The 19,919-nt window shown below is 44.0% G+C and overlaps 1 protein-coding gene across 1 annotated transcript in view; it reads right to left on the reverse strand.

Moving 5' to 3' along the window:
* Positions 1–957, reverse strand: part of LOC138784201 (uncharacterized protein PF3D7_1120000-like) — a 52,127-nt gene extending 51,170 nt beyond the window's left edge. Inside the window, exons 1-2 of the mRNA XM_069959711.1 lie at positions 836–957; positions 10–102 (exon numbers count right to left, since the gene is read on the reverse strand). Coding sequence (XP_069815812.1) covers positions 10–102; positions 836–884 — 142 coding nt within the window. The 5' untranslated portion in view covers positions 885–957. The remainder of the gene's footprint in view (positions 1–9; positions 103–835) is intronic.
* Between the last annotated feature and the right edge of the window lie 18,962 nt (positions 958–19,919).

The raw sequence follows: 19,919 nt of genomic DNA on the forward strand, positions 1-19,919 counted from the left end.
AGACTTTACGATTAGTTGTTTGTGCTTTGTTCTCCTTCACAGAGTTTTCTCCTGCGTTTATCTGAACCATATTCAAAAACACACCGTGCTTGGTATGGTTGTCTAAAAATAGAAAAAGTATCATTGAAATACAACTCTTCCAAATCCTGTGATCTGACAAAGTATTACAGGTGTTGAGACTCCCATTTATTTAATATTGCCTTTTGCAATAAAGTTATTTAATTTTTATATTTGTATTTTCATATATCTCTGTTCTATATTGATATATATTGCTATTTATCCGCCTTGCCAAAGTAACCCATGCTGTGCTCACCTCCTGTCGATAATTTCCCCTAGGTGTTATGCTGTGGTCGGCTTATTTCAAGTGGGGGAGCATGTAATGTCCCAGTAGGGGTGGTCTACTAAGTTTTTTCCCCCTGAGTACCTCTGTCAGGTATCACACGAAGGAAATGAAGGTGCTTATTTGTATTTCCCCACTAGGTGTCACACTCGGGTCTATAACTATGTACTTGTCTTTGAGCACAGATGAAGGTAATGGGTTAACGTATGTTTTGTTGGTTGTTGTGTTATCCAATCACAGAGGCAAAAATAGAGAAAGTATTATTGAAATATACTGTAACTCTACCAAATCCCGTGATCTGACAAAGTATTCTGGGTGTTATTAAACACTAGTCCAAAATGGGCCGGAAAGAAACTTAAAAAGGCTGAAAACATAAAATTCTGTAATATTAGCCATTTTTTGATTAAAAATTATTTAAAAACTGCATGTGACCATAGCTGAATGGAATGTCAGGATCTTATGGAGTGGTATTACTAGGAGCTGGCTATCACTTACCTTTCTCTCTTGTATTATCTTGAATAGTCTTCATTTCTTGATTCTCCATTGTCAGATGTGGAGTCCTCTGCTGTGTCCTCTAGCGATGTTACTTTATATCCTGGTCAGCACCAAGTTTCTCTAGGAACTTCTACATGTAAAAAATGTTTCGATTTCCTCATAACATGAGAGACGCCAAAGAAAAAAGAAGTGAGAGGGAAACTGTTACTGTAAAACGAACCAAACTTCCTAAAATTACTATAGAGTTATTAAAATGTATAATTCTGACTTCAAGTTACAGGAGCTGAACTTGCAAATTTGAGTTGATACAATTAGGTGGCTATAATGGCTATAGGTGGCTCAGAAGGAGCAGTTGCACCCAGGTCCTAGTGCCTGTGGTTGCTCCATGGCCTAACTAAACATTGAAAAAGAATGGATAGAATAGAAGAAGATGGTGGACCTTCTCAGAGATTTAGCATTCTGCATTCTACATATCTGCAGAAACGAATAAACTTAAAATAGAACTACAGAAGGAGGTAAAGAGTGAAAAAATTATTCTTGGTGTAATCTATAGACCCCCCCAACATTACTGAGGAGGTAGATGGCCAGTTAAATAGACAAATAGAGCGGGCTGCCCGGGAGGGAACAGTAGTGATAATGGGGGACTTCAACTACCCAGATATAGATTGGGGTCACGGTTCAGCTAAAACCACAAAGGGGAGGGAATTTCTTAACCTCCTGCAGGATAATTTTCTGGGCCAGTTTGTGGAGGAGCCAACTAGAAGTGATGCCTTGTTGGATCTGGTTATTTCTAACAACGCTGAGCTGGTTGGGGATGTCACTGTCCATGAACACCTGGGTAATAGTGACCACAATATAGTGACTTTTAGCTTAAAGTGTAGAAAAGAAAAACATGTTGGGAGGGCAAAAACTCTTAATTTTAAAAGGGCCAATTTTCCTGGGTTAAGGGCTGAACTCAGGGCATAGACTGGGGGCAGCTGCTGTCACATACGGATACAGCTAATAAATGGGAAATCTTCAAATCCACATTAAATAACTGTACTGCCAAATATATCCCTATGGGTAACAAATTGTTAAAATCCAATCCCACATGGCTTACAACCGAGGTTAGAAGAGCTATAAATGAGAAAAAAAGGGGCATTCAAAAGATACAAATCAGAGGGGTCAGCTGTAGCAAGTCAACAAAACCTGTAAAAATGTAATAAACGCAGCAAAAATTCACAATGAAAGGCAGGTAGCCATAGACAGCAAAAGAAACCCCCAAAAATTCTTCAAATATATTAATGCAAAAAAACCAAGGACAGAGCATGTAGGACCCCTAAATAATGGCGACGGGGAATTAATAACTGGAGATCAGGAGAAAGCTAAGTTACTTAATGGCTTCTTCAGCTCTGTATATACAAAAGAAGAGGATGGAGCTGCTGGAACTGGATTGAAAACTGGCTTAATAATCGTACCCAGAGAGTGGTGGTCAATGATTCCTACTCCGAATGGTCCCCGGTAATAAGTGTAGTACCCCAAGGGTCAGTACTGGGCCCTCTTCTGTTTAACTTGTTTTTAATGATATTGAGAATGGAATTAACAGCAATGTTTCTATCTTTGCAGATGACACCAAGCTTTGTAGTACAGTACAGTCTATGGAGGATGTGCAGATGTTACAGGATGACTTAGACACACTGAGTGTTTGGGCGTCCACTTGGCAAATGAGGTTCAATGTGGATAAATGTAAAGTTATGCACCTGGGTACTAATAACCCGCATGCATCATATGTCCTGGGGGGAGTTACACTGGGAGAGTCACTGATAGAGAAGGATCTGGGTGTACTTGTAGATAATAGACTACAGAACAGTACACAATGTCAGTCAGCTGCTTCTAAGGCCAGCAGGATATTGTCATGCATTAAAACAGGCATGGACTCACGGGACAGGGATATAATATTACCGCTTTATAAAGCTTTGGTGCGGCCTCATCTGGAGTATGCCGTCCAGTTTTGGAACCCGATTCATAAAAAGGACGTTCTAGAGCTGGAGAGGGTACAAAGACGGGCAACTAAACTAATAAGGGGAATGGAGCATCTTAGTTATGAGGAGAGATTAAAAGAATTACATTTGTTTAGTCTGGAGAAGAGACGCTTAAGGGGAGATATGATTAACTTATTTAAATATATAAATGGCCCCTACAAGAGATATGGGGAAAAGATGTTCCAGGTAAAACCCCCTCAAAGGACAAGAGGGCACTGCCTCCGCCTGGAGAGACAAGAGGGCACTGCCTCCGCCTGGAGAAAAAAAGGTTCAATCTCTGGAGGCGACAAGTCTTCTTTACCATGAGAACTGTGAATCTTTGTACCACAGGATCTGGTCACAGCAACAACAGTAGAGGGCTTCAAAACTGGGGAGACAAGTTCTTAGACCAAAATAATATAGATGCATATGCATAGAACCTATCACCCCTCCCCCTTCCCTGTATCCATCCCCTCCTTGGTTGAACTTGATGGACATTTTTTTTTCAACCGTATTAACTATGTAACTATGTAATTGTATTCTGGCCTCTATAATATTTTAATTTTTCAATATGAGTAATAGAAGTAGTAGGCTCTCTAGCGTAACTCCCCTTAAGTTATCCAAGTTAGTATGTATAGTCTTAGATATATATTGTTTCTGATTATGGCATAAATGGTTGGTTACAATGAATCAGAATTGTGTGTGGAGATAAATAATTTTTATATTCATAAGATAAAACAAATAATGAAAAAATAAAAAATAAAAATAACCAGTGAAAAATACAGAGTTAAAAAACACACCTGTATCAAAATTCATAAGATTCTATAGGCATATATATCAGTATATATCTTCAAATTATAATAATCGCAGGAGTATATATATTAACATTCCTAGTGTAAAACAGGAGCAGCCCTGGAACGTGGATAGAGAAAGTATAAAGTTTAAGCAAGGGCTGCAAGGACATTGGTAACGATGTCCTTGCAGCCCTTGTTAAACGATTATCGGGCCGTGTAATAGGCCAAGTAAACAAGCGCCAATCTATCGGCACTCGTTTACAGTTATTGGGCCCCTATCGCCCCGTGTAATACAACCGAGAGAAGAAGTCATGTTGTGATCTGAGCAGTGTCCTTTCTGAAAAAAGTATGACTCCCCCACCATAATGTATGACCATGAGTGCGTAAGAAGGTATATGGAGCAGAAAGCACCTGGAGAAGTAAGAGATTTGGTTTAACAGGCCCCTAGTCAGCAAAGAAGCAAGTCCATGTCCATTACAACAGGTCATTGCTAGAGATGATTGAACATAAGATTTTCCCATGTTCGATCATCTCTAGTCATTGCCCGTTCAGCTGACGCCGGAGTTGGCAACCAGTCACAGAAAGAGGACGTGTATCCTTAGCCGGTCCTAGTCATGTTGGGAACAGCCAATCAGCAGGGCAGAAGCCCCGATGCCAGTCACAAGCAGCCCTGGCACAGAGGGAAATTCAACCAGAATCTGCTGTCAGCAGGCGCCTGGGATTGTGAGCTCTGACAGTCAGTAGGATTTCCTTTGCGTATATCCTCTGGTTTTCACTTCTGCTTTCACTCCTTCTTCTGACTTCCGCCCCTGGTTTGTGGTTTGGATACTGTGTGACCTCTTGGATTGACCTCTCGTGTATTACAATATTGTCTTTGGTTCCAATTTGGCTACTGCTGTGGTTGCTGTAACCCCATGTGCCCCCATTACAATGCCCACCACATTGCCCAATACTCCCAAATACTGTTTTCTAGATACAGTATAATAGAACCTAAGGATGGACATAAAAGTCACAGCAGGGGGTATCTACCAAAAAATGTGTCCCTGACCAAACAAGATTATAGGATTAAAGAGTTTAAGATTTACACTCATTGTCTATCTACGGAACTGGGGATACTGCACATACAGTATGTAACAATAGAGTCAACAATCCATCATAGCATGATAACCGTATCGGTAACCACACCAAGTCTGACTGTTACCTCTGTACATATCCGGTGGGTGTAATCCAACCACTGGGACAAACCATCATGAGAACAAAGACTGCTCTGTGCTCTATTCAGTCTCTATGGGATCTTAGTACACTGGTGAGTTCAGCCCTCCACAATGTTAGTAAGTCCCATAGAGAATGTATGCAGTGATGATGGGTGGTGCAGCTGCTTCATTGGCCTGGGGGACAAGAGATAGTCATTCTTATAATTGATGTCCCTATGGTCAGAGCCCATCAACCAGATATTTATCACCTGTCCTGTGTATAGGTGATGACTTCTAATAATAATAATAATAATAATAATAATAATAATAATAATAATATTCGCAATGGTCTCCTCTTTCCTATATAGTCTGCCCCATGTTTCCTCTCCTATATATTGCTCTCATGCCAACCCACATATGCTGCTCCCTATGGTAACCCTCCCATATGCTGCTCCCAATGGTTCTCTTTAAAATATCCTGTTCCCATGGCCCTTCTGTCATATATACTGCTCCCTATGACCCACTAACATGATGCAAGGACCTGATTACATCATAAAGAAGGTTAATTCACGTCCTTGCAGGCAAACAGAGAGTTTTTGGGACGTCTATGGGCTCTGAGCAGCCAAATTAGCTCCGACCTTCCACTCACATTATTGCAGTCTGTTCAATTTGACCAAAATTTTGTAAATTCTACAACAATTGTCCGGGTTGCTCCAAACCCAGTTAGGGCTGGTTATTGTTCCCAGTCCGGCCGCTAACATCTGAAGCTGTAAGAATGACCTGTCCTCTGTTGTATACACGAAGGTGACATGATTATAGTGTCCGGCAGATGGAACAGTGTCCTGCACATATTATTAGGTCAAGATTGGGAAGGGGCTAAAGAACAAGACAAGAAAAAAATCTTTTCACTTTTTTTTATTTGTAAGTGTAAAAGAAAGTGACATCTGTCCTAGAAGCGAAATAAGCACAATAAATAATAATAATAATAATAATAATAATAATAATATTCATCATCATCATTCATCATCCGTCATCCATCATCATCATCATCATCATCATCATCATCATCATCATCATCATATCAATCATCATCCATCATATCCATCATCATCATCCATCATCCATCATATCCATCATCATCATATATTATTGCCCAAAGGATCACCTCCTCCATCTCAGGAGCTCCATCATTCTGGTCTCATCGTACTCCTGAAATGGATCATGAAGTTACAGACATCCAGCCTAAGAGTCCTATTAGACGAAGCATATTTTAAGGATTATAAATAAACAATTGAAAACGAGAGCCATCTGAAAGTGTTTGCGCTGGGGCTAACCCGCTGAGAGTAGTAGTAGGTGGTAATACTGGGTAAGACCCGGGTTGCCACTTGCCAGATGTTAGGTGTTAGATGTTCTTGTCAAGGTAGTCCTGAGTGGCAATTGACCCACTCGGACTATCGGTACCGCCACCCACAGAAAAGGGGAAAATTATCCCGATGTATCTGACTTGTAAGTGTAAGGTGCTGCGCTGAGGAAAGGATGACTGAGTCCCAATGATAAGAATAGAACAGCTGGGGGCTGGGTTCACACTACGTATATTTCAGTCAGTATTGCAACCAAAACCAGGAGTGGATTAAAAACACAGAAAGGCTCTGTTCACACAATGGTGAAATTGAGTGGATGGCCGCCATATAACAGTAAATAACGGACATTATTTCAATATAACAGCCGTTGTTTTAAAATAACAGCAAATATTTGCCATTATATGACGGCCATCCACTCAATTACAACATTGTGTGAACAGATCCTTTCTGTGTTTTTAATCCACTCCTGGTTTTGGTTGCAATATGAGGACCACAATACTGACTGAAATATACGTAGTGTGAACCCAGCCTATTACTGTGCAAATCTTCAAATAATACAAAACACTTTTTGCAGAATCTTGATAAAGACTTTAGTGCTTCAACATAGTTTGTGCTGCGGAGATACTTTAGAGAGCAGAATACAGTAGAGGTAGTTTCAGCTGTGCTTGTAGAGATTAGAGAAGTGCAGCGAGGAAAAAAGTTTGTCAAGAGAGTCCCAACCCAATGAAGTACTGTGCTCTGCCAGAACTTGAGAGAAGAATACTTGAGACTTAAAGGGGTATTCCTCCCAAGAGCTAAAAAATTTAATGCCCCCAAACCTAGCTGGTGTTACTCACCCTGTTGTCCCCTTGAGTTTTTGGAGCCGTCTCCCGTCTAGCTGCTGCCGTTCCCGAGAAAAAGCAATCTATATCCAAGATGGTGCCGGCCAGAAAACTACATTTTCCAGCATGCAGTGCAGTGCAGTCGGTCCCGGGCTGTTGCGGGAGAGTGTGGTGTCCTACCAGTCACAGTCATATACACCCTTCACAAAAGTCTGTAATTATCGTACTTGTGTGGTGATGAAAATAGTACTAAAATTCGCCACTAGATGTCACTGTAGTATATATGTGTATTTGGAAGCCACACAGCTGAAGGATGTAAAGGGTTATGGTTTCTTTATGTATCACCTGAATTTGCAGACCAGTAGGAACTTGTTTTTCTTCTTTCCTATCAACTCTCTCCTTATTTCTTCTGTTGCACCCTTCACCCACTCACAGCACACGTAAGTTACGCTAGGGAAGTAAGTCACATGGGTGGAGCAAAGGTTTTTCATGTGGGGCATTGTGGAGGAAGAACACAAGCTAGATAGCTCTCCACAGTGGTCCTATCTGAGCCCTGGCCCTCTTCCAGGTCCCCGTTCTTTCAAAGTTTAGTCTTGGCTAGAACCCTGTATGGGAAGGACGCAAGCCAGCACACTTCTAACAACTTTTTTTAAAGTGACGCTACACAGCACTGTGCACTGTTAAACCCCTCTTAGGAGAGGACAAGCCAGAGACAACCTCAACCCACGCCGTGGACTAGGAGAAGTCACAGAGCAGGACAGTATCCACAAAAGCCAAAGAGCTAGGAACTGATCCAGATAGAGCAAAGTTGCAGCAAGCCTATAAACTCTATCTTGCAGTGCGGGTGTCAGCAGGGAACCCTCAGCATTCTGCTCATCCCAGGTAACAAGGTCTGGGGCCTGTGTCACCCTCTAGGAAGGTTCAGCTGAGTCTAGTGGGCATATGGTGGTGTAAAGAGTAATTCAAGGTCAATACACAGGCACAGGTGTACTAGTAAACCAGCCTTCCTTATTATTCTTCTGTAGGTCCCAGGCACCAGAGCGGGAGAGCAGCAGCAGCGGAGGCGGCCCGGGGGGGTTGTCGTTGTGTAGCTGGGGCGGGTGCTGTCAGACAGATATGTATGTCCAGGGGGACTGTGTTGGCGAGTGTAATATAACATACGTGGGGGGGGGGGGGGGGCACAAAGGGAGACTGTGTCTCTCTCCAGGGGGATGTATATATATAATTACTGGAGCACCGTACTTAGTAATGAAGTAGCTTTAAGCTTCTCATACGTCCAAAAAAGAAAGGATTTGACTCACGTTTAGTCGTTCATTTTCTTATTTTATTCTTTGGTGTATTCACATGCTGTTTCACAATGGTAGCTGTGGGCTCTATTAGATGTGCATAGAACGGAGTGGGCGTTCCTTACTGCCGTAACGCGACGTTTCGGGGTCGCCCCCTTACTCATGCACTTCAGGGGGAGACTGTCATCCCTGTTTTCAGTGGGCAGGGATATAATGGCTCACCCTGCCTATTGAAGAGATGGGGGACACGTGATCGCCGACACCAAGGGTGGGGGCCAGGAGCATGGAGTGGTGTCGGACAGGACTGAGATTTGATGATTTTATGCAACTAGAGTGAGTGAGTGCACCCAGAAAACAGCAAAACTGTGCAGAATCCTTAATAAATGTATATTGGAAAGATGAAAAGCTATAGATGGGCAATTTATTAAAGCAAAAATGATTTTGGGGGAATACCCCTTTAAGTATATATGTATTCTGGGCTGAAGGATTTCATGTACTTTATTGTATGTGAAGCCACTAGCTATAAGCTGACTGAGAACCAATCCCTGACCTGGGTACCTCACAGTTGTCCCTCCTGTAGGTCTCTAGTTCTATCAGAGATTGGACTTGTAGTCTCCTGATGTGGTAAGATGAGACCAAAATAAAACTTTCTAGCATCAAAATAATTTGTCGTGTTTGAAGGGGTGGTGGCTGGGTCTTTCAGCACGACAAACAACCAGGGCAACTAATGCTGTGTTTACACGGAACGATTATCGTTCGAATTTGCACGATACCGATCGAATTTGAACGATAATCGTACGTGTAAACGCAGCGAACAATCAAGCGATGAGCGAGAAATCGTTCATTTTGATCTTACAACATGATCTTAAATTGTTGTTCGCAAAAAATTTGCAGATTGTTCTGTGTAAACAGTCGTTCACCGATTTAACCTATGTGCGAGATAGGCTTAAGCGATCGCAAAACGATTTTTCCGTAAGCTATATCATTCCGTCTAAACGCTGGTCATTATAAAAAAAAAGCGTTACTTCGAAATCGTCAATCGTACAATCGGGCGAATTATCGCTCCGTGTAAACGCAGCATAAGCAGCGGCTCCATAAGAAGCATTTCGAGGTCCTGGAGTGGCCTAGCTGGTCTACACCTGAACCCAATAGAAAATCTTGGCAGGGGACTGAAACTCAGTGTTGCCCAGTGACCACCCTAAAACCTGAAAGACCTGGAGAAAATGTGTATGGGGGAGGGGGACTCCAGGAACTCCAGGAAACATCCGACCTCTGTAACTGCAAACAAAGGTTTCTGGACTACATATTAACTTCTGTTTTTTCTATTCTATCAAATACGTATTACATGTAATAAAATGTAAAATAATCATTTGAAAATTAGATAATGTGATTTTCTGGATTTTTTTTTTTATAGATTCTGTCTCTCACATGTGAAGTGACCAACAATAAAAATCACGCACCTTTCTATTCTTTGTTGGTGGGAAAACTTGAAAACTCCTTTCACAAACAAAAATAATAATAATAATAATATAAACTGTATGTAACCATAACTAGAAACTGGTGAGCAAAGTAACATCGCTAGTAGAACATGCTAAAACCAACCAGCAACAACACCGTATGGCAGCGCATGCAGGTCTATAACAGCTGCAGTGCTTACAGGCTATCACTCAGCCATCCCACAATACTTTCTCTTTCTATCAGGCTTCCTACCAGTTCTCTGCTGCCACCTGCTGATCAAATATAGAAAATACACAAAATAAATAGGGGAGAGCTTAAAGGGGTACTCCGGCGGGGGTGGGGGGGGGACTTTTTTCATGGGACCGGGGAGGGGGTGGCTGAGGAAAAAGACATCCACTCACCTCCCCAGTTCCAGCGGCGGATCCCACATCGCAGCGCTTCAATCCCCGGTTCCTGGCCGCTTCCTGGTGTCTGACACCGCCCGAGACGCTACGTCTCAGGTCCGCTCAGCCATTCAGTAAAGGAGGCGGGATCCGTGTCCAGTCCGCTCAGATCCCGCCTCCTTCACTGAATGGCTGAGCGGACCGTAGTCTTGGGCAGCGTCAGACACCAGGAAGCGGCCGGGAACCGGGGACCGGAGCACCGCAATGCGGGACCCGCCACTGGTACGGGGGAGTAGGGATGGTCCGAACCTGCCGAGGGGTTAGGGTTATTCCCCCTGGGGTTAGGGTTATTCCCCCTGGGGCTAGGATTATTCCCCCTGGGGTTAGGGTTATTCCCCATGGGGGACTTCTAGTATAAGTACACTGATCTCTCATTGCGATCTATGCTGCATAGTAAAACAGCATAGATCGATGAGATAGGCACCCGATTGCTTCCGGCTGCTGCAGCCGGAAGCAACCGAATGCTGAGCTGGGATCAGCGCCATTACGGTGCAGACCCTGGCCGAGTGAAGACACGGGGATTGCTTCTCCAGGACTATGTCCCAGAAGGGCGATCTCCACCACTAGACACCAGGGAACGGCTGCATCAGGTAATCAGATGCAGCTGTCATCTTTGACAGGAAGCTACATTTCCCATCATGCATCTCCCTGATTGGTCCGTTTGTGTACTCGCCCCCTTAGCTTTCTTACCTGCCCAATGCTGTCATTACTATTGCACAGTAAACCTCGGACTGTTTTTTTTTTTTTTTTTTTACTGATTTTGCATCACATCACCCCAATATGTATTTCATACTAACTGATGATGTAGCAGAGCTGATGCATGTTACAGCTATGTGCTGCACAATGTGCATTTGTTTTTCCTGGGGTAGGGGTGTAGTGTAGGTTTAGCTTTCTGCTTGCTGACTGTGAATGTAACATTCTATTTCCGTCCAGACTCTAAGAACATCTATAACTCTTACAATATACGGATCTGAGACAAAAAGACAAGTACATGTGTCTGCATTCACTGACAGTAAGCAGAGATAGCACTATAGCACTTCATATTACAGAAACCTAGGCTCAGGGACACATGTAAATCTAAGGAAGTAGCACTTTCACTAGTGAACAGGTGCAAGTCAATAGATACAGTAGTTAACCTGGCCCCAGACAGGGGATCACATGTCCTGTGTCTACAATGGGCAGGGGGAAGAGGGAGCAACGTGTCAGAGAGGACACAGAGAAGATGATTTTAGACATCCAGAGCTGATAAATATGAGAACAAACAGGGAAAGGGTGCAAGATAGGTTATACATGTATATTAAACATAAGGTGGTATTGGGAAGGGGGATCTTTAAAAATATTGTTTTTGTTACCCATATAACCCCTTTAACTCTGCTAAGTCCAAGGCTTGAGCAGGCCTTCAGTTTTTGATATTGTCAGTGGTGGCAGCCGAAGGGCCATATATTCACTCACTGCTGCTAGGAGCTTTGCCTTGGTTTAAGAGCTCCCTGTACTGGGTTGGAGGTAAAGTTGGGGCGAAGGTATGATCTGCATAGCGGGGTCTACAGCACTGTACTCTGACCCCGGAAGTCTCTCTCACCTTCCAAATCATAGTAGATCCACTTCAGGCTGGGGCTTGCATCAGGGGACAGGACTGTGGAGGTAAGCTCTTCATAGCTGTAACCCTTCTCTCCCCGGACAGAGAGTGCTGCATGTATGTGCCCACATATATCCTGCTCATTCCTTCATGTTCCCTGCAGTCTCTGTCGGCCCTAGTGTTTTCTATCCTCTCCATTCCTGCTATAATGTGCCTGCACTTACACTTAGCTATATACACTGCTATAATGTGCCTGCACTCACAAAAGCTATACGCACTGCTGCTATAATGTGCCTGCACTTACACTCAGCTATAAACACTGCTGCTATAATGCACCTGCACTCACACTCAGCTATACATGCTGCTGCTATAAAGTGTCTGAACTCACACTCAGCTACAGTATACACACTGCTACTATAATGTGGCTGCACTTACACTCAGCCATTCACACTGCTATATAGAAAAGTTTCTGTCTCTGTCCTCCTGCACAGCTCTGTAATTCTCACTTCCTGATCCATGGTCCATGCTGAACACCCCCCCCCTTTCCCCATTGCAGTCATGTGACCACACAGCCCTGCTTCTCTATTCTAGCCTGTTGTACTATTCTACTGTATTATGGGATCTGCAGCTCCATCCTGTATCTACAAACTGCGGCTGTTTTTTTTTTTTCATTCTTATGCACTTACTATACATTATACTCCACACGCTGCTTGGCTATACTTTACAGTAACGTGTAACATGACACGTCCAGCTTTCTAAATGTTTGTTTTACCTGTTATTCAAGAAAAATAAAATCATTATCATTATTTTTGGGGTGTGGAACCAATTGTCTGCATTTCAATGATTCCTTATGGGAAAATTTACTTTGGTTTAAGAGTGATTTGGATTACAAGCAGTGGTGGTCTTTGGCACCAAGCAAACCAAGCGATCGCTTGGGGCCCCCAACATCCAGGGGGGCCCCATGCCCCGCTCTTGTGCTCAAGACCGCTGGACAGGGCCGCTGCCCGCTCGCTGCTGCCATCTAAACTGTACTTATGAGCACTCGTAATGAGCGCTCATAGTTACATGCAGCAGCACTGACAGGGCGGGAGACATTGGCTCCCTTCCTGTCAGTCACTCTTGTGGCCACAGGAAGGGTTTTCCCTGTGGTCACAAGTGGCAGCTTTGTCCTTGTGGTGCCGGCGCTCCAGTGACATCACTGAAGCATTGGCGCCAGGACAAGGGGAGTGCGGCCTCTTGTGATCTCAGGGAAAACCCTTCCTGCGGCCACAAGAGTGAAGAGAAGAGGAGACGCCCGGACCCAGGTGAGTATAAGTGTTTGTTTTATTGTGTTATATACTATATGGGAGGGGGAGCACACAGGGGTCTGTTTAACTGGGGGAGCGCACATCGGGGGTCTATATAAATGGGGGGAGCACACAGGGGGGCTATATAACAGGGAGAGCACACAGGGGGGCTATAGACTACTGGGGCTGCACAGAGGGGTCTATATACTACTGGGGCAGTACACAGGGGGTCTATATACTACTTGGGGCAGCAGAATTGGGTCTATATACAACTTGGAGATCACACAGGAGGTATATATCCAAGTGGGGGAGCACACAGGGGGGCTATATACTACTAGGGGAGCACACAGGGGTCTATATACTACGGGTGGGGGCACACAGGGGGTCTATATACTACTGGGGGAACATACAGGGGGTCTATATACTACTTGTGAGGCACACAGGTGGTCTATATATAACTGGGGGAGAACACAGGGGTCTGTATACTACTGGGGCAGCACACAAGGGGTCTATAAAATACTGGTGGGGCACAAAGGGGGTCTATATACTACTGGGGGAACCACACAGGGGGTTTATATACTACTGGAGGAGCACACAGGGGTCTATATCCAAGTGGGGGAGCACACAGGAGGTCTATATCCAAGTGGGGGAGCACACAGGGGGGCTAAATACCCCTGAGGGAGCACACATGGGGCCTATATACTAGTGGGGGAGCACACAGGGGGTATATACAACTGGGGGCAGCACACAGGGGGTCTATATACAACTAGGGCAGCAAACAGGAGGTCTATATACTTCTGGGGGAACACACAGGGGTCTATATACTACTGGGGGAAGCAAACAAGGGGTATATACTACTGGGGGCAGGACACAAGGGGTATATACTATTGGGGGCAGCCCACAAGGAGTGTATATTACTGGCGGTAGCGCAAAAGGGGTATATACTACTGGGGGCAACACACAGCGGTCTATTGTTTTGGAACGCGTGTCGAGGGGGCAGGGCCCCAGACATAACTTCGCTTGGGGCCCCAGAAATGCCAAGACCGCCCCTGATTACAAGCACAGTTCCAGAACAAATTATGCTCGTAATAGTAACTCAGGGTGCCATATACCAAGTGTGTTCCTGTTTTCCCTGGTGTCAGAGACTATGACAGTCATGCACTGCTAAACCTAGCATTGGGGAACCGAAGTTAAATAAGCACCCCCCGTGCCAACGCAGTGGATTCGTTTGTCAAGACAGTCACCCCCTAAAGAAGGAGAGGAAAGAAAGTCTGATCTGCAGCAGACCACAGCGCAAGATAGCCGCTCTCTACTGAACTTTGCTCAACTAAGTAGGAAGGAAACTACTAGTCAGAGACAGAGGCCGGGGACTCGTACTACCAGTCAGGACAATCCCTGAGAGGCAGAAGGCTTCAAGATATGTCACACATTTCACCTACATCCCAGCAGAGTCCTTACTAATTAGGCAGGGACCCTCCTATCCGGCCCCTATCTCCTGTCACAGCTTCTTTCTACTCTACTCTATTTCACGCTCTTATTGTTATTACAGATTTTACACCTAAGCACTGTTACTTTTGTTTTTCACTGACGATAAGTTCCAATAAAGTAGAGCATTGTTAAAAGTGGGACTCTGTCACCTCTGCCGCAGCACCTGCACCTCACATCAGTTCTACTTTAAGGGTAGCTTCACACATACACATGCAAGTTTGCAGCGAAATCCACTGCAAATCCTGGTACAGTGAACTTCAGTAGGGTTACATACCAGCAGCGGAATTTTCATTCCGCTGCAAATATGTAACCTACCCCCCCCCCCCCCACCCTGCGCCCGCAGCATACATTACCTGCTCGTCACCGTGGCTGCATGTGAGGCTTCCGTCTCCTCTTGATCCGGGGCCGGGTTACATACTCTAAGCGGAATGAAGATTCTTCTGCTGGTATGTAACCCTTTTGAAGTCCCCTGCTAGGATTTGCAGCGGATTGCGTGGCAAACTTGCAGCGCCAAATCCCATGTGAATCCGGTACGTGTGAAGTTACCCTAAGGGCCAGTTCACACAGAGCAATACTGGCGGAATTCCGCCAGCCTCTGTGTCATATTGGCCGTCTATGGGAGGCTCGCGTGCCTCCTCTCTCCGTGCGGAAGAATGGACATGTCAATTCTTCCGAGCTGAGAGGCGTGGAGAGAGGAGGAGCGAGAGCCTCCCATAGACACGGAGGCTGGTGGAATTCCGCCAGTTTTGCTCCATGTAAACTGGCCCTAAGGTCCTGTTGCCCATGCATCTGGGGGTGGGTATTACCTCTCCTGGTCACCTTGACAAGTAGCCCCCAAAACACTGGGGCCCGCCAGCTGGTTCAATACCAGTATCAAGTGACGCGGGCTATGTCATTGTTACCCTCCCTTCCTAGCCTGATAATACTAGCCTGCTACGACCCTAGACCAGAAGCATCATTTTTTGACACTCTGGAACAGATTATACTCGCCTCTTCCCCTGTACCCCTGTAAGTACTGGGATGATAATTCTGGGGGTTAGTATTATTTTACTGGACACTGTTTATAAGAGAACTTATTAGACAACTTCTACTACTAAGGGCCCGTTCACACTGAGCAAAACAGGCAGAAATTTTGAGTGGTACCCGCACTACAGACTTCTCTCGAAATCCCTCCTGCCGCACTGTCTCAATGTGATGTATTGCTCTCCGCCGCTCTCTGCTCAAAGAATTGACGTGAGGTATAGGGTGTATTCTAACTTATTTCCATGTAGTATTATATTTAGATGGTGCGGTATGTGGCAGTATTATATTTAGAGGGTGTGGTATGGGGCAGTATTATATTTAGAGGGTGCGGTATGTGGCAGTATTATATTTAGAGGGTGCGGTATGTGGCAGTATTATATTTAGAGGGTGCGGTATGTGGCAGTATTATATTTAGAGGGTGCGTTATATGGCAGTAATATATTTAAGATGTATTTGGTGGTATTCACACGGGCATTGTATAGGAGTATTTTATTCTGAGGGTGCGGTATGTGGCAGTATTATATTTAGAGGGTGCGATATGGGGCAGTATTATATTTAGATGGTGCGTTATATGGCAGTATTATATTTAAGATGTATTTGGTGGTATTCACAGTAGCATTGTATAGGAGTATTTTATTCAGAGGGTGCATTATGTGGCAGTATTATATTTAGAGGGTGCGGTATGTGGCAGTATAATATTTAGAGGGTGCAGTATGTGGCAGTACTATTTTTTGAGGGTGCGGTATACGGCAGTATTATATTTAAGATGTATTTTGTGGTATTCACAGGGGCATTCTAAAGGAGTATTTTATTCAGAGGGTGCAGTATGTGGCAGTATTATTTTTAGAGGGTGCGTTATATGGCAGTATTATATTTAAAACAGCTGGGGGGTAGGTGCAGCTCACTTAAATAAATCCCAATGCTGAGGTTAACAGAAAATGCCAATACCCAAGCATAAACAAATAAATATAGAATAAAAGAAAATGTATCTGTCCTCTAAGCATTAAGTGCTAATAGGGTGTTTTAATCACAAACATATAAAATACATCAGCCACAGGGCCCTTGTGGTGCAATAAAATCAAAACAAATATTTAAGAAATAAAATACAAAGCGGTAAAATAACAATGTCAAAGTCCTTAAAACATGACACTTCAAGCACACAGAGTTCATATAAGCTTCATTTGATGGGTAATCTGGTCTTTGGATTCAGATCTGGAGAGTTACTCCCATCATCCTCTCAATAGCTTGCAGCAATGCCTGTCAGTGATAGTGGACAGATGAGGGTTATACTCCTTACCCACTGTGCTTGTGCAGCACTGCTGATGCAGCGAAATTCAGTTTGCTTAAAATAATATATGCGATGTTCCCCCTTATATAGGGTATATGTATGTATCTACAACCAGACAAATAGTACTGCCCTCCTGGCGATCTGTCTATAGTACAATGTGTATACTCAGTCTCTCTGGCTTTACAACTGCTAGTTGTCATAAAGGGAGAACTTAGACACATGCAAGTCGTTTGGTGCAGGTGCACCTCTCACCCATGCAGGATCAGCGTGTCCTCCGGGGTCACCGGCGTCCCGTTCTGCCCACGGTAAGTGTGATAACGTCACCAGCCTTGTTTTAACTCTGCTCCAAAGTGGGGCCCCGCTGCTGGTATATAAACAGAGTGATAGCCGGGCCAACTCCTTCCAGACTTGTACAGTTGCAAAAGTGGATACCGAGATGCTCTCAGATTTGTTTTTGTGGGGTGTAGACAAATGTTAGAGTGACTGCCAGACGTGTTTTCGGGGTCTCTGCACCCCTTCATCAGTGGCCAATGATGAAGGGGTGCAGAGACCCCGAAACGCGTCTGGCAGTCACTCTAACATTTGTCTACACCCCACAAAAACAAATCTGAGAGCATCTCGGTATCCACTTTTGCAACTGTACAAGTCCGGAAGGAGTTGGCCCGGCTATCACTCTGTTTATATACCAGCAGCGGGGCCCCACTTTGGAGCAGAGTTAAAACAAGGCTGGTGATGTTATCACACTTAGGCTAGGTTCACACTGCGTTTTTAGCATCCGTTTAACGCATCCGTTTTTTTGCAAAAAACGCATGAAAAACGGATTGCAAAAAACGGATCCATTTGTGTGCATCCGTTTTTCCATTGACTTCCATTATAAAAAAAACGGATCCGTTTTTTTTTTGGCGGACCAAAACGGACCAAAAAACGTTGCTGACCCTATTTTTCTGGACGTTAAAAAAAACGGATCCGTTAAACGGATGCTGAAAACGCAGTGTGAACCTAGCCTTACCGTGGGCAGACCAGGATCCAGTGAGCCCGGAGGACACGCTGATCCTGCATGGGTGAGAGGTGCACCTGCACCAAACGACTTGCATGTGTCTAAGTTCTCCCTTTATGACAACTAGCAGTTGTAAAGCCAGAGAGACTGAGTATACACATTGTACTATAGACAGATCGCCAGGAGGGCAGTACTATTTGTCTGGCTGTAGATACATATACAGTATATACCCTATATAAGGGGGAACATCGCATATATTATTTTAAGCAAACTGAATTTTGCTGCATCAGCAGTGCTGCACAAGCACAGTGGGTAAGGAGTATAACCCTCATCTGTCCACTATCACTGACAGGCATTGCTGCAAGCTATTGAGAGGATGATGGGAGTAACTCTCCAGATCTGAATCCAAAGACCAGATTACCCATCAAATGAAGCTTATATGAACTCTGTGTGCTTGAAGTATCATGTTTTAAGGACTTTGACATTGTTATTTTACCGCTTTCTATTTTATTTCTTAAATATTTGTTTTGATTTTATTGCACCACAAGGGCCCTGTGGCTGATGGATTTTATATGTTTTTGATTAAAACACCCTATTAGCACTTAATGCTTAGAGGACAGATACATTTTCTTTTATTCAGTATTATATTTAAAGCGTAACTATTATTTCAGTAGCCAAAAAATGAAATTCCTCAAATAAAAAGCCCTCGTGTTACCCTTTAAAAAGAGCCCTAAACTGTGTTGATAGCGTGTACGCTCGCTGAGATATCCCCAGTTGTTTGGCTGAGAAGAATAAGTGAATTTTTCTTCTGGCTGAGAGAAAGTGGGCGTGGCCTATCCCTCATCTCCCTGGCTGGTCCCTCTATCCACTGAGTAGCACCTTAGCAGATGTATCACACATAGCAGGATTAGATACAGCCCCAGCATACAGTATCACACAGTAAGATTAGATACAGAGCCCCAGCAGATGGTAGCACACACAGTGGGATTAGATACAGTCATCTGCTCTCATTACACTGTAGGATAATGTCAGCCATGGAGGTGGGGGCACCTGCTGCAGACATCTGATAGTGAATGTTATATGTAATATGGAAGAACTACAGCTGTGTTGTGCTGGGACTTGTAGTCCTCCCCTCAGTGACTCACCCACTCTCCCTCATGCGGCACATTGGAGTCATGGCTGGGATGTCCCTCCTTGTTGAAGCACTGAGTACTTGTCCGTCCATCCATCTCCTCCCCTGTGTTGCTCCTCACACACAACACCCTCAGCTCTGCTATGTGATCGTTTTGTTTATGTTTCTCTCTGTGTCAGGGCTGTTATCTGATCCTCCTGTCACAGTCTGTACTCTAAGTACGGATCTGCAGGAAGGGGGCGTGTCCAGCAGGAATGCAGAAATAAGTCAGAGCCAGACAGAGCTGTAAGGGCATAATAAGCCTTATGTATTTAAAAAACTGTTCATTTTATGTTATTAATGTATATTGCAAAAATTGTTATCATGACCTAAGCTAACTAAAACTGAAAGGTCAAAATATTTTATAGTTACGCTTTAAGATGTATTTGGTGGTATTCACAGGGGCATTGTATAGGAGTATTTTATTCAGAGGGTGCAGTATGTGGCAGGGTTATATTTAGGAGGTATGGTATCTTACTATACTCATAGGGTGCAGGGGCTTTTCTTAGTTTAGAGAATGAAGATCTGCTGCAGAAGTGAGGAGCTGAGGATGTCTGGGCTTCAAACTCTCCAGAGATGAGACGTAGATGAGAGAAGTCATGTTAGCGTAGATCACATGGAGAAGAAAAGGAACGACTCCAAAGACGTACAGTATGTGAGTCGCGGATACCATTGGGTAACATTTCAGCACTATTTTATATGATAGATTTGATTTAACTATCAGGTAATTTCCCACACATATTCATTTGAATTTCACATTTTGCTTATGCCATTTAATATTTTTAGGAAGTTTGGGTTATTTTACATTAGTAGCTTCCTTCCCATAAAGAGGCACTTCTCTTTTCTTGGTAACATCTGTTATTTGGAAGCAAACATATATACTTTACATGCTGAGGATA

This window comes from Dendropsophus ebraccatus, chromosome 1, assembly GCF_027789765.1.
Source record: "Dendropsophus ebraccatus isolate aDenEbr1 chromosome 1, aDenEbr1.pat, whole genome shotgun sequence".
Lineage (NCBI taxonomy): Eukaryota > Metazoa > Chordata > Amphibia > Anura > Hylidae > Dendropsophus > Dendropsophus ebraccatus.